This window comes from Anolis carolinensis, unplaced genomic scaffold (genome assembly GCF_035594765.1).
Source record: "Anolis carolinensis isolate JA03-04 unplaced genomic scaffold, rAnoCar3.1.pri scaffold_10, whole genome shotgun sequence".
NCBI classification, from domain to species: Eukaryota; Metazoa; Chordata; class Lepidosauria; order Squamata; family Dactyloidae; genus Anolis; species Anolis carolinensis.
Window position 1 is genome coordinate 3,137,086 of NW_026943821.1, and position 19,272 is coordinate 3,156,357.

At 43.5% G+C, this 19,272-nt stretch overlaps 1 protein-coding gene across 2 annotated transcripts; it reads left to right on the plus strand.

Annotated features, from left to right (window-relative positions):
* Positions 1-310: 310 nt before the first annotated feature.
* fbxo27 (F-box protein 27) lies at positions 311-18,636 on the plus strand. 2 transcript variants are annotated; one of them, XM_016998527.2, is made up of 6 exons: positions 311-468; positions 7,683-8,041; positions 11,364-11,475; positions 13,825-13,920; positions 15,679-15,817; positions 17,218-18,636. In XM_016998527.2, the coding sequence occupies exons 2-6, from the start codon at positions 7,687-7,689 to the stop codon at positions 17,386-17,388; spliced, it is 873 nt and encodes a 290-aa protein (XP_016854016.2). In that variant the 5' UTR covers positions 311-468; positions 7,683-7,686; the 3' UTR covers positions 17,389-18,636. The 2 variants fall into 2 exon arrangements, with proteins under 2 accessions (XP_016854016.2, XP_062818992.1); XM_062962922.1 differs by lacking the exon at positions 311-468 and adding an exon at positions 6,589-6,657.
* The last annotated feature ends 636 nt before the right edge of the window (positions 18,637-19,272 follow it).

Below are 19,272 nucleotides of genomic sequence, written 5' to 3' on the forward strand. Positions count from 1 at the left end.
GATAAGCGAGGCTTGGATAAGTGAGACTCTACTGTATATGATATTATTATTAGTATTACATTGTATAACATGATAATATTATCAATATCATATGTATATATAATATATTATATTATTAAAACTGATATAAAAATATTATATTATAAATGAGGGTGGGGGCCAGGTAAATGACCTTGGAGGGCCGCATCCGGCCCCCGGGCCTTAGTTTGGGGAGCCCTGGTCTAAAACCTGCTCTAGGCTGTTCCAGGATCTTATGCGTAAAAGGCGCAGAGAAGGAAAAGGAAGCAGGTCACTTTCTCTTTCTCCTCCTCTTTCTCTTTCTCTTTCTCCTCCTCTTTCTCCTCCCTTTGGCCTCAGAAACGACCCGGGAAGCCGCTCGCCTCCTGCCCGGCTCTCAAGCCGGATTTCCTGGCTCTTTGGGAAGCCCAAGGCGAGCATCTCTGGATGGGAAACAGAGCCGCTTTCAAGGCAAGCAAGGCGCAAAGAGCAGGGCGCTTCCATCTGTGCTTTGGGGGGGGGGGGGGGGGGGGGTTGGTGGGGTGCATCTATATTGTAGATTTGATGCAGTTTAACCTCACTCGAGCTGCCATGGCTCAGGGCTATGGGGTCCTGGGAGTTGTAGTTTCACCAGGGCTGTAGTCTTCTCTGCCAAAGCCCCTTAGATGCGTCTATACCAGGGGTCCCCAAACTTTTTAAACGAGGGGCCAGTTAACAGTCCCTCAGACCGTTGGAGGGCCGGACTATAGTTTTTTTTAAAAAAACTATGAACAAATGCCTATGCACATGGCACATATTTTATTTTGAGGTTAAAAAAAGAAACAAATACAGCCTCAATGTTAATAATAATAATAATAATAATAATAAAGAGGGTTGGAAGAAACCCTTGGGCCATTTAGTCCAATACCCTTCTGCCTTTGTGCACCAAGAGCAGAGCAAGGAACCCCTGATAGATGGCCACCCAGACTCAATGTTACTAATAATAATAAAATAATGGAGAGGGTTGGAAGAGACCCTTGGGCCATTTAGTCCAACCCCCTTCTGCCTTTGTGCACCAAAAGCACAGCAAAGCAACCCTGACAGATGGCCACCCAGACTCAATGTTAATAATAATAATAATAATAATAATAATAATAATAATAATAATAATAATAATGGAGAGGCCCCACTAAGGCCTCCAGCCCAGGGAGAAATCCGATATAGCAATATACTCCAGATTTCTCCCAGGACTGGAAGCCTGAGTGGGGAAAGAAACTCTCCCTCACTCAGGCGTCCAGCCCAGGGAAAAATCCGGAGTATATTGCTAATCAGAAATAGCAATATACTCCAGATTTCTCCCAGGACTGGAAGCCTGAGTGGGGAAAGAAACTCTCCCTCACTCAGGCCTCCAGCCCAGGGAGAAATCCGGAGTATATGGCTAATCAAGAATAGCAATATACTCCAGATTTCTTCCTGGACTGGACGTCTGAGTGGGGAAAGAAACTCTCCCTCACTCAGGTCTCTAGCCCAGGGAGAAATCCAGAGTATATTGCTGATCAACGTATTGCTAAACCTGGAGGAAACACACCTTAGTAATTAATAATTAATTAAATAATAATTAAAATACCTTTTAATCAGCAGTAAAAGGCAAGGCTCCTCCACAGCTTATGCAGGGAGAGTGGGGAGCCAGGTGAGGCTCAAAGGCTCATAGAGCAGAAAAGTGGCCGGGAAGGCGGAAAGGCAAGTCTCCACATCTTGTGCAGGGAGCAGGACAACGCAGGAAAGGGAGGAAAGCTGCCGCGGGCCGGATAAATGGCTCCGGCGGGCCGGATCTGGCCCGCGGGCCTTAGTTTGGGGACCCCTGGTCTATACCAATGATGGGCAAGCTTTTGCACTTGGTGTGTCAAAATTCACCAAAAAATCTAGCATGACTTGGGTGGTGTGTCACTTTGAGAAAAACCCCCATAATTTCACAATATATATAGTTTAAATAACAAAAATGTATAATTATAATACAGTAGAGTCTCACTTATCCAACATAAACGGGCCGGCAGAATGTTGGATAAGCGAATATGTTGGATAATAAGGAGAGATTAAGGAGAAGCCTATTAAACATCAAATTAGGTTATGATTTTACAAATAAGCACCAAAACATCGTGTTATGCAATAAATTTGATAGAAAAAGTAGTTCATTACGCAGTAATTCTATGTAGTAATTACTGTATTTACAAATTTAGCACCAAAATATCACGATATATTGAAAACATTGACTACAAAAATGTGTTGGATAATCCAGAACGTTGGATAAGCGAATGTTGGATAAGTGAGACTCTACTGTATATAACTGTATTTAATAAATCAAAAACTGTGTTGTCGAAGGCTTTCATGGCCAGGATCACAGGGTTGTTGCATGTCTTTTGGGCTGTGTGGCCATGATCCAGAAGTATTCTCTCCTGACGTTTCGCCCACATCTATGGCAGGCATCCTCAGAGGTTGTGAGGTATGGAGAAACTAAGTAAGGAAAGGAAAGAATAAATCAAAAACTATTTACTACCCTTATTTCCGTGTACAACGATCTATGGTACCTCTTGCAGTTTCCACACTGATTTCTCTCTATTGTAGTTTCAATGTAGTCATGAATAATGAATAATATAATAGTAACAATATGATAATATACTACAATAATAATAGAATGATATATATATATATACAGTAGAGTCTCACTTATCCAACATAAACGGGCCGGCAGAAGCTTGGATAAGCTAATATCTTGGATAATAAGGAGGGATTAAGGAAAAGCCTATTAAACTTCAAATTAGGTTATGATTTTACAAATTAAGCAGCAAAACATCATGTTAGACAACAAATTTGACAGAAAAAGTAGTTCAATGCGCAGTAATGCTATGTAGTAATTACTGTATTTACAAATTTAGCACCAAAATATCACGATATATTGAAAACATTGGCTACAAAAATGGCTTGGATAATCCAGAGGCTTGGATAAGTGAGACTCTACTGTAGTTTAAATAACAAAAATGTATAATTGTAATATATAACTGTATTTAATAAATCAAAAACTATTTACTACCCTTATTTCCATGTACAACGATCTATGGTACCTCTTGCAGTTTCCACGCTGATTTCTCTCTATTCTAGTTTCAATGTAGTCATGAATAATGAATAATATAATAGTAATAATATGAGAATATACTACAATAATAATAGAATAATAATATAATGATATTATATAAAAATGGGCCCCTGGTGGTGGCTCAGTGTGTTAAAGCGCTGAGCTGCTGAACTTGCGGACCAAAAGGTCCCAGGTTCAAATCCTGGGAGCGGAATGAGCGCCCGCTGTTAGCCCCAGTTCCTGCCAACCTAGCAGTTCGAAAACATGCAAATGTGAGTAGATCAATAGGTACTGCTCCGGCGGGAAGGTAAGGGCGCTCCATGCAGTCATGCCAGTGGCCACATGACCTTGGAGGTGTCTACTGACAATGCCGGCTCTTCGGCTTAGAAATGGAGATGAGCACCAACCCCCAGAGTCGGTTACGAATGGACTTAACATCAGGGGAAAACCTTTACCTTTTATATATATAAACTAGCTGTGCCCGGCCACGCGTTGCTGTGGCTAGGACTTAATTTTTCTTTTCTTTTTGTTGTATGAACGTAGAGGCGTGGATGAGAGGTTGTGCTGTCAATTTTCGAGGTTGTGGGGCCTTTAGTTTAGTTGTTTTGTCCAGTGCCGTGATTCCATTACCCTTTTATATATATAGATGTAATGTGAATAATTCCCATGGAGTAAACAACAAAACCACTGGACCAAATCACACCAAATTTGGCCCCAAAAGACATTAGTCATCCAATCAATCTGCATGCGGCAGCATGTCAGCAAAAATGGCCAGGCGTGTCAGTGCTGACACGCGTGTCATAGGTTGGCCATCACTGATCTATACTGTGGGATGAATGCAGTTCAGCACCACCCTTAAGTGCCATGGCTCAGTGCTATGGGATCCTGGGAGTTGTAGTTTCAACAGGGCTGTAGTCTTCTCTGCCAAAGCCCCTTAGATGCATCTATACTGTGGGATGAATGCAGATCAGCACCACCCTTAAATGCCATGGCTCAGCATTATGGGATCCTGGGAGTTTGTAATCTCTTAGGACCGTGCCAAACTACAACTCCCATTGACCCCTAGCATTGAGCCATGGCAGTCCAAGTTTTGCCCAACCATCCTTCAACAGTCTGTAGCCTTGTGTTTCCATCAGAATCTAGGAGCCCATCTGTTGTTGTTGTTGTTGTTGTTGTTGTTGTTATGTTTCTGTTTATTTATAATAATAATAATAATAATAATAACTTTATTTTTATACCCCGCCTCTATCTCCCCAAAGGGGACTCGGGGCGGCTTACATGGGGCCAAGCCCGAATAAAAACAATAGCAATATAAAACACAACAATAGACAAAAAACATGCACAATTATAAAAATGTAAACATTAGCCAATAAAAACAAATGACAAGAACTAATAAAACATGGATTAAAACGGAGAGGTTGTAAAAGTAGACTGGGTAAGGTGCACCATATAAATATTGTAAACACGAGGTGACTGATAAAGGATTATTTATATCCAGCTTTTTCTTTCCACAAGGAGACCCAAAGTGGCTAACATTAAAAGCATTACAATACAATGTAAAATATACAAAAATTTCAAACCACTTTTAACTAAGAAGAACATTAGAGTGAGCCCCTACCGCTATTTATATCCCAACACTTTGCACCTTATCGCTGCCATTAGAAATTACAATACATTGCACTTTATTAACCTTATTCCTCGCCCTTTAGTCTGAAGATTGAAGTACCAATTATATTGCTCCGGGTCATTGAACATGTTTTAAATTGTTTTTTTAAAAATTCTTGTTGCTGTTTTATTCTGATGCATTTATTGTTGTGTCCGGACTTATTTCTACTGTTGTATTTTATTATACTGTTGGGCTTGGTCCCTTTGTAAGCCGCCCTGAGTCCTCTTGGGGAGATGGGCGGGATATTATTATTATTATTATTATTATTATTATTATTAAAACAGTATGCAGCATCATTAGTATTAGAAATGATTCAGATAATTGAGACTTTTGAATTGATGTAGTTCAATGAGCACCACTTGAACTGCCATGGCTCCATGCTATAAAATCCTGGGAGTTATAGTATTTCCATGCCTGTAGCCTTCTCCGTCACAGAGCTCTGGTGCAACGCCCTGCAGCGGTTCCTCATTTCTTTCCAGTCCTGTGAATACATTTGTCTACACTTTGGAACAAATACAGATTGACACCGCTTTCACTGCCCTGGCTCAATGCTATGGGACCTTGGGAGTTGTAGTTTGTTGAGGTATGACACTAGTTTAGGTTTTAAGGCAGGGGTCCCCAAACTAAGGCCCGGGGGCCGGATGCGGCCCTCCAAGGTCATTTACCTGGCCCCCGCCCTCAGTTTTATAATATAATATTTTTATATCAGTTTTAATAATATAATATATTGTATATACATATAATATTGATAATAATATTATGTTATACAATATAATACTAATAGTAATACCATATAATAATATAATATGTTATATATTACATATTATATAATAGTATAGTGGTATAGTTCAATATAGTAATATATAATGCTAATATTGTGTTATGCTAATAATATAATATATTTATTGTATGTACATACAGCTGCTCTGAGTCCCCTTCGGGATGAGAAGGGTGGGATATAAATGTAGTAAATAAATGCAGTAAATAAATAATTAATTTTAGACTTCGCCTCGGCCAAAGTCTGAAATGACTTGAAGGCACACAACAACAACAATCCTAATTAACTTGACTATCTCATTGGCCAGTAGCAGGCCCACACTTTCCATTGAAATCCTGATAGGTTGATGTTGGTTAAAATTGTTTTCATTTTTAAATATTGTGTTGTTTTTTCGTTGTTGTTGTTGTTGCACTACAAATAAGACATGTGCAGTATGCATACGAATTTGTTTTGGTTTTTTTCAAATGATAATTCGGCCCCTCAACAGTCTGAAGGATTGTGGACCAGCCCTCTGCTTCAAACGTTTGGGGACCCCTGATCTAGATGGTCTTTGAGGGTCCCTTTCCTTACCTATGGTCTTATGAAACTATCTAGATGGTCTTTGGAGGTCTCTTTGCTTACCTATGGTCTTAGAAGATTGTCTAGATCAGGGGTCCCTAAACTAAGGCCCATGGGCCGGATGTGGCCCTCCAAGGTAACTGACCTGGCCTCTGTCCTAAACTTTAGACTTCAGGTTGACCTAAGTCTGAAATGACCTGAAGGCACACAACAACAACAATCTTAATTTTGGACTATTTCATCCTAGTCCGGCCCCCTAACAGTCTGAGGGACTGTGAATTGGCCCTCCACTTAAAAAGTTTGAGGACCCCTGTTTTAAGGAATGAGGTTGAAAATGAAAGAACAAATCAATCAGCAGAGGGAAGGGAAGTCTTTGGCTGCAGTTTCACTTTTCAGGATGGAAAACGAGAAGCAGGCAGATTTATCTTGTTTCCATTTCGTTTTTACTTAATGGAAATTCCCCACCCGATCCTCCATAAATTATATTTATCTCAGCTCACTCCCTGCTTGGTTCTCTTTACACAGCTTGTGACAGAGCAGAAATACATGGTAAGAAATGCTCAAACGTACATTTGAATGTACCGTATATACTCAAGTATAAGCCGAGGCACCTAATTTTACCACAAAAAATTATTATTATTACATTTATTATTTTACTCTATTATTGTTGTTACTTTTACATTTATTTTACTCTATTTATTATTACATTATTATTACATTTATTATTTTACTGCATTTATTATTACAGTAGAGTCTCACTTATCCAACATAAACGGGCTGGCAGAATGTTGAATAAGCGGATATGTTGGATAATAAGGAGGGATTAAGGAAAAGCCTGTTAAACATCAAATTAGGTTATGATTTTACAAATTAAGCACCAAAACATCATGTTATACAACAAATTTGACAGAAAAAGTAGTTCAATACACAGTAATGTTATGTAGCAATTACTGTATTTACGAATTTAGCAACAAAATATCATGATATATTGAAAACATTGACAACAAAAATGCGTTGGATAATCCAGAACGTTGGATAAGTGAGACTCTACTGTATTTACATTGGCTTCGCCTCTCTTTATCCATCCCGAATATATCGTCCATTTCTCTTTAATTTTCCTCATTTTATCTTGTTGGATAAGTGAGACTATACTGTATTATTATTATCATTATTGTTACATTTATCATTTCACTCTATGATTATTAAAAGGTTACATAATTTACATTGAAGAAGATGAAAATAATGATTTAATCAGAGTTGAACAGTCATATCTTAAATTACAGTTTGATGTAAAGATTCAAAAACATTTAAACTACTGAGGCCTCAATTAATGTAATTTTATTGTTCTCTCGGCTTACACTAGAGTCAATGTTTTCCCAGTTTTTGTGTGGTAAAATTAGGTGCCTTGGCTTATATTCAGGTCAGCTTATACTCGAGTATATACGGGTAAGTTTGGGAACCACTGCTTTAAAAGATCAATAAGACATTCTCAAATGTTCTTTGGAAGCTTCGAAAAGTGGGAAGTAGGCAGATTTGCGTATGAAATGACTTGTTGAGCAATGTTTCTCTTCCAGATAAATGAGAAGACGGAGAAAGAGGAAGATGGGGCTGGTCAAGAGCAAGAGCACGTCGCCAAACGCCACAAAGGACATCCAGATAATGGAGGACCTGAAATACCTTCCGGATGAGCTGCTGCTGCTGATCCTGAGCTGGGTGCCCGGGCGGGGGCTGGTGCGGCAGTGCCGCTTGGTGTGCCGCAAGTGGAGGGACCTCATCGACAAGCCCACCCTTTGGAGGCTGCAGTGCGAGCGGGACCCCCTGGCCAAGCCGGCCGTGGAAGCCGCTGCCCTGGGCAGCTCCCACATAGACTGGTGCCGGATCAGCATTCTGCGGCCTTTTGGGAGGAACCTGATCAAGAACCCCTGCGGAAAGAGTGAGTCAGTGGGAGACCCCAACAGCAAGGTGCGGGGAGGGGATTGCTTACTTACTTACTTAGGCGATCGCTCGTAGTTCGAGGACGATTGTCTTACACCTTGGGGTGTGTGTCCGTAGATGGCTGAAGATGGCAGGGCTCTGTCCTGGGCCCGGTTCTGTTCCACATCTTTATTAACGACTTAGATGAAGGGTTAGAAGGCACGATCATCAAGTTTGCAGACGACACAAAACTGGGAGGGATAGCTAACACTCCAGAAGACAGGAGCAGAATTCAAAACGATCTTGACAGACTAGAGAGATGATTGGCCAAAACTAACAAAATAAAGTTCAACAGGGACAAATGCAAGAGACTTCATTTCGGCAGAAAAAATGGAAATCAAAGATACAGAATGGGGGACGATGCCTGGCTTGACAGCAGTGTGTGCGAAAAAGACCTTGGAGTCCTTGTGGACAACAAGTTAAACATGAGCCAACAATGTGATGCGGCTGCTAAAAAAGCCAATGGGATTCTGGCCTGCATCAAGAGGGGAATAGCGTCTAGATCCAGGGAAGTCCTGCTCCCCCTTATTCTATTCTGCCTTGGTCAGACCACACCTGGAATCACACTGTGTCCAATTTTGGGCACCACAGTTGAAGGGAGATGTTGACAAGCTGGAAAGCGTCCAGAGGAGGGCGACTAAAATGATTAAGGGTCTGGAGAACAAGCTGTGAAGACTTGACGTGGCAGAGAATGGAATCCCTTCAGATCCCACCGCTGCCACCAATTATGTGAAGACTTGATGTGATGACAGGGATGGAACCTTTTTGGATCTCACCGCTGCCACCAAAATGCGAAGGGTTCACCTTCTACCTCTATGTATTTCACTTTTCTATGTTGTCGCTGCCACCACCTTTGAAAGATGCTTTGCTCAAATAATAAGCAACATTTGAAGAAACAGTAACTTGTTTATTTGTAGTACAAAGCTTGATGGTTGCAAGAATGTTATAACTTAAGTTGAACGATGTTACTTCTGTACAGTAAGTGTTGCAAGACTTCTCAATAGTTTCACTGAGCTTAGTATGGTATCAGCTTTATATTACTTGTTTCTTTCAGTTAGGAATACTGTCCTTCTTGAACTTAGTTGATCTGTACCCGATCAAACTTGGATTGGGGAGTTTAACTGGTTAACCCTAGTCTTCCTTGACTTAGGGATGCAGCCTCAGCTCTTTAGTTATCTCTACTAAAGGCTCAGCAACTTTAATTTTAGCCCTTCTCCGCTAAAACTCTCTAGCTGCTCAACGTCCTCCCACAATCTCTTTTTTTCGATCACCCTCCTTTCTCACTGAACAGAACCAACTGCTCTGCTCAACCGACAAACTCCAAATGCCCAATTTTGAATTCTAAGGCTTCCACCAGCAAGGAGAAGCCACGCCCCTTTTCCTGGCCATGCCTTAGAGGCTCCCAGCTTCTGTATAAGAATAGCTGAAATATATAACCTTAAACAGTCAACCTAAACATAGCAATCATGAATAAAACACAATGATCATGACATCTTTACACAAGCCCTATGAGGAGCGGCTTAAAGAGCTGGGCATGTTTAGCCTGCAGAAGAGAAGGCTGAGAGGAGACATGATAGCCATGGACAAATACGTGAAGGGAAGTCATAGGGAGGAGGGAGCAGGCTTGTTTTCTGCTGCCCTGCAGACTAGGACACGGAACAATGGCTTCAAACTACAGGAAAGGAAGGAGAACCTGAACATCAGGAAGAACTTCCTCACTGTGAGAAGGGCTGTTCAGCAGTGGAACTCTCTCCCCGGGGCCGTCGTGGACGCTCCTTCCTTGGAGGCTTTTAAGCAGAGGCTGGATGGCCATCTGTCGGGGGTGCTTTGAATGCGATTTCCTGCTTCTTAGCAGGGGGTTGGACTAGATGGCCCATGTGGTCTCTTCCAACTCTACTATTCTATGATTCTAAGAGGCCTATTCTTGATCTGCATGTTCTCCCGCAGTGAGGACATCGGTTTCTAGATGGAAGGTGGTCCTGGTCAGGGTTGGCTTGATGCTCCTTCCTCTTGGCACGTTTCTCCCTTAAGCCCTCCGTTCGTGCCTCTTCGAACTCCACAGCACTGCTGGTCACAGCTGACCTCCAGTTAGAGCGCTCAAGGGCCAGGGCTTCCCAGTTCTCAGTGTCTCTGCCTCAGTTTTTAAGGTTGGCTTTAATCCCATCTTTAAATCTCTTTTCCTGCCCACCAACATTCTGTTTCCCATTCTTGAGTTCGGAGAAGAGCAACTGCTTCGGGAGACGGTGATCGGGCATTCGGACAACGTGGCCTTCAGTCCAGCGGAGTTGATGGCGTAGGAGCATCGCTTCAATGCTGGTGGTCTTTGCTTCTTCCAGCACGCTGACATTTGTCCGCCTGTCTTCCCAAGAGATTTGCAGGATTTTTCTGAGGCAACGCTGATGGAAACGCTCCAGGAGTTGGGTGTGATGTCTGTAGACCGTCCACGTTTCGCAGGTGTAGAGCAGGGTTGGGATGTCCTTATAAACAAGCACTTTGGTGTCCCTACGGATGTCCCGGTCATCAAACACTCTTCTTTATTCTGAAAAATGCTGCACTCGCAGAGCTCAGGCGGTGTTGTATTTCAGTGTCGATATTGACTTTTGTGGAGAGGTGGCTGCCAAGGTAGCGGAAATGGTCAACGTTTTCTAATGTGACACCGTTAAGCTGTATTCCTGGCTTTGCAGAGGGATTGGCTGGTGCCTGTTGGAAGAGCACTTTGGTTTTCTCGATGTTCAATGAGAGGCCGAGCTTCTCGTATGCTTCTGCGAAGGTGTTTAGAGTGGCTTGTAGGTCTTCTTCTGAATGCGCACAGACTACGTTGTCATTGGCATATTGCAGGATCCTAAACATGGAAGAGACCCCAAAGGTCACCAAGCCAATCAGAAGATACAATCCAAGCCCTCCAGACAGATGGCCACTCAAGCCTCTGTTGAATCATAGCAAATTATCGTTGGAAGGGATCCGAAAGGTCATCCAATCCAACCTCTTTCTGCCAGGCTGGAAAACACAATCAATCCCATCCCAACAGATGGAAATCTGTTCTGTGTTTAACCATAGAGTACTAAGAAAAAGTCACAAAGGTCATCCCAGTCCAACCCTATTCTGCCAGGCAGGGTACAATCCAAGCACTCCCAACAGATGGCCACTCAGCCTCTGTTGAATCATGGGATCCTAGAGTTGGAAGGGACCCAAAAGGTCATTCAATCCAACCTCTTTCTGCCAGGCTGGGAGACACAATCAATCCCGTCCCAACAGATGGTGCTTCTCTCTTGTATTCCCAGACCAGTTTCAACACTGGGAGACTGAAAACGGAGGCAATGGCTGGAAAGTGGAGGACAACCGGGACCGCGTGGAAGGAGCCGAGGCCCAGACCTGCTTTGTGTCTTCATATGAGTGAGTTGTACAACGTTGTCCCAAATTGGACATTGACACTTAATGTCATTGGGTGCGTCTACACCAGTGATTCCCAAAGTGGGCCTTACCGCCCCCTGGTGGGCGTTGCAGCAATCCAGGGGGGCGGTGATGGCACCTATTAGGACACAGGGGCGGGGCCAGGGGAGGGGCGGGGCCTCTTCCCAAGTGCCGGAGACAGGGTGAGCCCCCGAGGCACCTGTTAGGACACAGGGGGCGGAGCTAGAGGAGTGGGCGTGGCTTCTTCCCAAGAGCCCGAGACAGGGCTGAGCATCTATACCTCTCCTGAGGCGCTTGTTGGGATACAGAGGGTGGAGCTAGGGAAGGGGCGGAGCCTCCTTCCAAGAGTCCGAGACAGGGCTGAGCCTCTATATCTCTCCTGAGAGGCCTTTTAGGACTAAAGGGCAGGGCTAGGAGTGGGGGCGGGGCCTCTTCCCAAGAGCGCAAGACAGGGCTGAGCCTCTGTATACCTCCCCTGAGGCGTTTGTTAGAACACGGGGGCGGGGTTTAGAGGTTCAGTCCCATCAGGCACTTGGGAAGAGGCCCCGCCCCCTCCTCTAGCCCCGCCCCCTGTGTCCAGGACAGGGATAGAAGCTCAGCCCTGCCTCAGAGCTCGTAACTCCGCCCATCCCAATCCTGGCCTCCCATTTGTGGCCCCGCCCACCTCCCCCTCGCAGCCCTGCATCTTGGATTAGGGGAGAGGCTCAGCCCCGCCCTCTTGAGCAGGAGCCACGCCCACCCCTCTAAGCCACGCCCCCCCTTTCCAGGGGCGCTGAGTCATATTTTTTCTGGAAAGGGGGTGGCAGGCCAAATAAGTTTTCGGAACCACTGGTCTACACTGTCAAAAGAAAACAGCTTGATTCCACTTGAACTGCCATGGCTCAGTGCTATGGAAAACTGGGAATTGTAGTTTTATAAGGACTTCAGCCTTCTCTGCCAAAGTGAACTAGAGTTCAGTTCCAAGAATTACACAACACTGAGCCATCGCCATTCAAGTTGCATTAATTCCACAGCACAAAGGCACCGAAACAAGGATGGTACGCTCACATGTGGTGGGAATGTCCAAAGGTAAAAACATTTTGGGAACAAATAATGGAAAAAAATAGAGAAATTATTTAGTATACCACTTCAAGTAAACATGGAAGCGATGTTCTTGGGAATATTAGAAAACAATTAAGATTAATGTAAAATATCAAGATTTATTCAAAGCGATGATTCTTGCAGGGAAGGCCGTAATAGCTTGGGGTTGGAAAGACGAAAAAAAAAGTGGAATATGGCGAATTGGAATAATTATTTGTTTGATCAGGTCCAGTCAGAAATTACTGCAAATGTAACATGTGAGGATACAAAGGAAGATAAAATGAGGAAAATTAAAGAGAAATGGACGATATATTCGGGATGGATAAAGAGAGGCGAAGCCAATGTAAATACAGTAGAGTCTCACTTATCCAACGTTCTGGATTATCCAACGCATTTTTGTAGTCAATGTTTTCAATATATCATGATATTTTGCTTCTAAATTCGTAAATACAGTAATTACTACATAGCATTACTGCGTATTGAACTACTTTTTCTGTCAAATTTGTTGTATAACATGATGTTTTGGTGCTTAATTTGTAAAATCATAAACTAATTTAATAGGCTTTTCCTTAATCTCTCCTTATTATCCAACATATTCACTTATCCAACGTTCTGCCGGCCCGTTTATGTTGGATAAGTGAGACTCTACTGTATTAGATAAGTAAGTAGACAATATAGAATGGAAGAGGGTGAGAAATGTGGTAATAGATAAATGATGTGTATGTTTGTATGTATGTATTAAATGTGTAATCTACTCACAACACGAAATATAAGATAACTAGCTGTGCCCAGACACGCGTTGCTGTGGCGAAGTATGGTTGTATGGGAAATCAGATAAACTGTATTTTATAGGCAGTGGGGAAGAGGCCTAAGTGAGGCCTAACTCTGCCTGTCCCCTGGGCTGAGTGGGTTGCTAGGAGACCAAGTGGGCGGAGCTTAGCCTTCTAACTGGCAGCAATTGGATAAAAACAATTATTCCTCTCCCTCTAATTAGGACTTTATTTTTCTTTTCTTTTTGTTGTATGAACGTAGAGGCATGGATGAGGGGTTGTGCTGCCAAGTTTAGTGTTTCTGGGATGTGTAGTTTTGTTATCTTGTCCTAGGCCAAAATTTCATTACCCTTTTATATATATAGATATCAATAAAATATGTATTTTAAAAAGACAAATGCACCAAAACAAGGAAGGGGCATTGCACAGGCTTGCAAAGTTTGCGAACCCTTTACCATTTTGGCCTTCTTTCCCCCCAAAGATGGTGTGTAAAATCTCAGGTGGTTGATTTGCTACAAGAAGGCTTGGGAGAAGAACTGATGGACGCCTTCCAACCGGACATTTGTATTGCTGACTGGTGAGTTCTGCAACTCTTTAACTCTATGCCATTTAAGTGACAAGCTAAAAGAATGGGTGTGTCTAGAACGAATGCCGTTTGGCACCACTTTTAGCAGCACTGGCTCACTGCGATGGCATTTTGTAATTTCTAATTTGGTGGGATCGAGAAGGCTCTAGGCCAGTGATTCCCAAAGTGGGCACTACCGCCCCCTGGTGGGCACTGCAGTGATCCAGGGGGGCGGTGATGGCACCTATTAGAACACGGGGGCGGGGCCAGGGGAGGGGCAGGGCATCTTCCCAAGTGCCGGAGACAGGGCTGAGCACCTGAGGCACCTGTTAGGACACAGGGGGCGGAGCTAGAGGAGTGGGCGTGGCTTCTTCCCAAGAGCCTGAGACAGGGCTGAGAATCTATACCTCTCCTGAGGCACTTGTTGGGACACAGAAGGCGGAGCTAGGGAAGGGGGCGGGGCCTCCTTCTAAGAGCCTGAGACAGGGCTGAGCCTCTATACCTCTCCTGAGGCACTTGTTGGGACACAGAAGGCGGAGCTAGGGAAGGGGGCGGGGCCTCCTTCTAAGAGCCTGAGACAGGGCTGAGCCTCTATACCTCTCCTGAGGCACTTGTTGGGACACTGAAGGCGGAGCTAGGGAAGGGGGCGGGGCCTCCTTCTAAGAGCCTGAGACAGGGCTGAGCCTCTATACCTCTCCTGAGAGGCCTTTTAGGACTAAAGGGCGGGGCTAGGGGAAGGGGTGGCGCCTCTTCTCAAGAGCACAAGACAGGGCTGAGCTTCTATATATCTCATCTGAAGTGCTTATGAGAACATGGGGGCGGGGTATATGTTACCAGGTGAGTGTACAGCGGAATCAGCACAGTCCAGTTAACACCATGTGCAAAAGACTCAGACCAGGCAGAGGAATTGAAAGAACAAAAGGAAACTTTACTTGTTGAGTTGAAGTCAAATAAACAGTTCAGCAATCTTACAATGTCCTTGTAGTTGCATAGGATCAATAACTAATCAATCAGCGTTCAATATATATACAGCATAGCATATCTAATCAACTACTTGACCGTAGCCAGAGAGCCTGTCTATTTCTGTGCTCTCCCTCCAAGCTCAAATTCCCAACTTGACTAACCAACTGACAAATCCAGCCATCTGCCAGCAAACAGATACATTGTTGTTTTAGGTGTGGCTTTGCCTCTGCAAAAAGAGCTCAGCTCTCTTTTTGCAGAGATCTCCTGCAAACATCTTTGCAAGGATTTCTTTACACACACACATATATACACATTAGCATTTTGGCGCAATAGTATAAAGGTTTAGCCCCGCCAGGCACTTGGGAAGAGGCCCCGCCCCCTCCTCTAGCCTCGCCCCCTGTGTCCTGGCAGGCGCCACAGGACAGGGATAGAAGCTCAGCCCTGACTCAGAGCTCGTAACTCCGCCCATCCCAATCCTGGCTGCTCATTTGTGGCCCCGCCCACCTCCCCCTCCCAGCCCTGCATCTTGGACTAGGGGAGAGGTTCAGCCCCGCCCTCTTGAGCAGGAGCCACGCCCACCCCTCTAAGCCACGCCCCCTTTCCAGTTGGCGCTGAGTCATATTTTTTCTGGAAAAGGGGCGGCAGGACAAATAAGTTTGGGAACCACTGCTCTAGGCCTTCCCAAACTACAATCCCAGGATTCCAGAGGATTGATCCATCCGTAATTGTTCGAGTGGGGCCAAACTGCATTCATTCTGCAGAGAAGATGCACCTTTAGATATTCCTAGGGCTCTCTGTCCTCCGCAGGTGGGGCGCCCGGGACGACTGTGGTTGCATCTACAAAATCAAAGTCGACCTCCTGGCCGCTGACCGGACCTCGGTCGTCTCCCATTTCACAGCTGAGCCAGATGGCATCCCGCAATGGAACAATGCTAAATATCAACAGGTGCTCTTTGCCGTCTCCATTTCTTTTCTTTTGTACAGAAGTTCCCAAAGGTAACACCTGCGCTGCATCTACACTGCCAAAGTTTGAACTGCTACAACTGGGAGTCGTAGTTTGGCCTTCCCTGACCAAGTGTGCTCGTGCATCACCAGGCTAAAGATCCCAGGATTCAATCGCATGAAGCCATGGCAAAATGCATTTGTTCTATAGTGTCGATGTGCCCCTTAGCAAAACTACAACTCCTTAGGAAACTACAACTTCCAGGACAGTATAGCATTGAGCCATGGCAATTCATGTGATGCCAGTATACATTCATTCTATTCATGGCAAAACACATTTATTCTATAGTGTTGATGTGCCCCTTAGTAAAACTACAACTCCCAGGACACCATAGCATTGAGCCATGGCAATTCATGTGATGCCAATATGCGTTCATTCTATCCATGGCAAAATGCATTTATTCTATAGTGTTGATGTGCCCCTTAGTAAAACTACAATTCTTTAGTAGAACTACAACTCCCATGACACCATAGCATTGAGCCATGGCAATTCATGTGATGCCAAAATACTGTACATTTATTCTATAGTGTTGATGTGCCCCATAGTAAAACTACAACTCCTTAGGAAACTACAACTTCCAGGACACTATAGCATTGAGCCATGGCAATTCATTCAATGCCAAAATGCATTTATTCTATAGTGTTGATGTGACCCTTAGTAAAACCACAACTCCTTAGTAGAACTACAACTCCCAGGACACCATAGCATTGAGCCATGGCAATTAATGTGATGCCAATATGCATTCATTCTGTCCATGGCAAAATGCATTTATTCTATAGTGTTGATGTGCCCCTTAGTAAAAGTAAAACTCCTTAGTAGAACTACAACTCCCAGGACGCCATAGCATTGAGCCATGGCAATTCATGTGATGCCACAATGCATTTATTCTATAGTGTCGATGTGCCCCTTAATAAAACTACAACTCCTTAGTAAACTACAACTCCCAGGACACCATAGCATTGAGCCATGGCAATTCATGCGATGCCAATATGCATTCATTCTGTCCATGGCAAAATGCATTTATTCTATAGTGTCGATGTGTCCCTTAGTAAAACCACAACTCCTTAGTAGAACTACAACTTCCAGGACACCACAGCATTGAACCATGGCAATTCATGTAATGCCAAAATACTGTACATTTATTCTATAGTGTTGATGTGTCCCTTAGTAAAACTACACCTCCGAGGACGCCATGGCAGTTAATGTGGTCTCCACCCGCATTATTTCTACAGTGCAGATGCACCCAAGGTTATGGCTCAGAAATCCCGGGTGATCCTGATGTGCCAAACTTTGCCCAACGTCCGACCTGGCCTCTTCTCACCTCGTTCTCTTTCCCTTTGCAGGTGTCCCACGTTTTCCGGAATTACGGCCCCGGCGTCCGCTATATCCGTTTCCTCCACGCAGGGAAAGACACCCAATTCTGGGCAGGACATTATGGAGCGCGAATCACAAATTCAATGGTTATAGTTAAATTCTCCTTGAAGCCCCTGGGTGCATCCACACTGGCACATTAATGCAGTTTGGCATCATTGTAACTTCCATGGTGCAGTGCGTTGGAGTCTTGGGAGTTGTAGTTTCCTAAGGTCTTGAGCCTTGGGTGCTTTGGCAAACTACATCTCCCAGGGCTACACGACATTGAACCACGGCAGTGCAAGTGGTGCCAGTTTGGATAAGTGAGCCTCGAATAATCCACTTCTAAGCAGATAAGATAAGATAATAAATATAATATGTAATAATTACTGTGGTATAATAATACAGAACAATATAATCTCTAAAGCCAGGATAGTAAATAAAGAGCAACACTCTGAAAGCAGGGAAATTGGGAATTCCAGAAAGGAAACAATCAGGGCCAGCTAACACCTTCCAACAAAGGATTCTCCCAGGCAGGAAGCAAACAGGCTTTGAAGCTGCAAGGCCATTAAATGCTAATCAAGGTGGCTAATTGCAGCATTCATACCTGCTACACTGAGACTGTTTCTAGGCCTGGAAGTGCAACATAAACTCCTTCACGGAACACATGGCCGATGCAAAGGCGAGAAGACGTTACAAAATTACAACACATACCACGAAGGTAGTCGTATAATAACATATTCTAGTTACATTTGAACTCCACTTTAAAAGGGTGCGTCCACACTGTAGGGATCCAAACTGTATATTGATAATGTTATATTATCTGCTTAGAACTTGATTATATGAGGCCCCTTCTTCACAGCTGTATAAAATGCACACTGAAGTGGATTATATGGCAGTGTGGACCCAGGATAATCCAGTTCAAAGCAGATAATATAAGATTATAAATGGGTAATATAGCTGTGTTGAAGGGCCTTGAGTCTACACTGCCATATAATCCAGTTCAAACCAGATAATCTGTATTTTATAGGCAGTGTGGAAGAGGCCTGATTGAAGATGCCTTGGGCGCCATTAAATGTCTGAGTGGGTTGCTAGGAGACAAAGTGGGCGGCAAACTGGCAGCAGTGGGGAAAAAACAGTTATTCCTCTCCCTCTAATTAGGACTTTATTTTTCTTGGTTTTTTTGATGTAAAACGCACACCGGACAACTATGTCTTTTGTGGCCAAATTTGGTGTGATTTGGTCATGTAGTTTTGCTGTTTAAGTTAAGGGGGAAATGATCAGAACATTTTTATATTTATAGATTACAGGAGTTTTGGCCTAGTGATTAGTTTCTATTTGTCTATTTTTGTTTTTTTGTTTTGTTTTGTTGATATGGACAGTGAACTAATCAATAAACAGATCTATCAATATATCTGCCTATCAGTGGAGAAAGTGATGCTCTAACAATTTGCAGAATAACATTTCTTCAGCAAATTCACCTTTAATATATCTTCTCAATAGGGTATCTTACATAACCTATTGACTTGAGTCTAATACTCACTTTTTTGGGCTAAATGACCTTGCCAAAATCAGGCTGCATGTTTGATCTGCCTCATACGGTCCTCTGTAATGGCCATGGCTCAATGTTATGCCATCCTGGGGTTTGTAGTTTGGTAAGGCATCAGCATCCTTTAGTTGTATACTGCAAGATGGAACAAATTCAGAACTTTGGCCCAAAAGCAAGGGGCTGTTTGCTGAAGCTGATGAACAACTGCATTGCATCCTGTCAGAACCTCTGAAGATACCATTAGCTACAGATGGAGGCAAAATATTAGGAGAGAATGCTGTTGGAACATGATCAACCAGCCAGAAAAACTCACAGCAACCCAATGATTCTGACCATGAAAGCCTCCGATAACACAATAATAATAATAATAATAATAATAATAATAATAGTAATAATACTCTTACAAATAAAACAAGCAGTCAAAGAAGAAGAACATGCCCTGGCAGAATATGTAAATCAAGGTGAAGAACCTGCTTTGATTGAAGTCAAAAATCAGAAA

Coding starts and splice junctions, on each gene's coding strand:
- fbxo27 (XM_016998527.2), top strand. CDS start 7,687: ATGAGAAGACGGAGAAAGAGGAAGATGGGGCTGGTCAAGAGCAAGAGC. Junction 13,921..15,678: donor GACATTTGTATTGCTGACTG/GTGAGTTCTGCA, acceptor TGTCCTCCGCAG/GTGGGGCGCCCGGGACGACT. Junction 15,818..17,217: donor ACAATGCTAAATATCAACAG/GTGCTCTTTGCC, acceptor TTCCCTTTGCAG/GTGTCCCACGTTTTCCGGAA.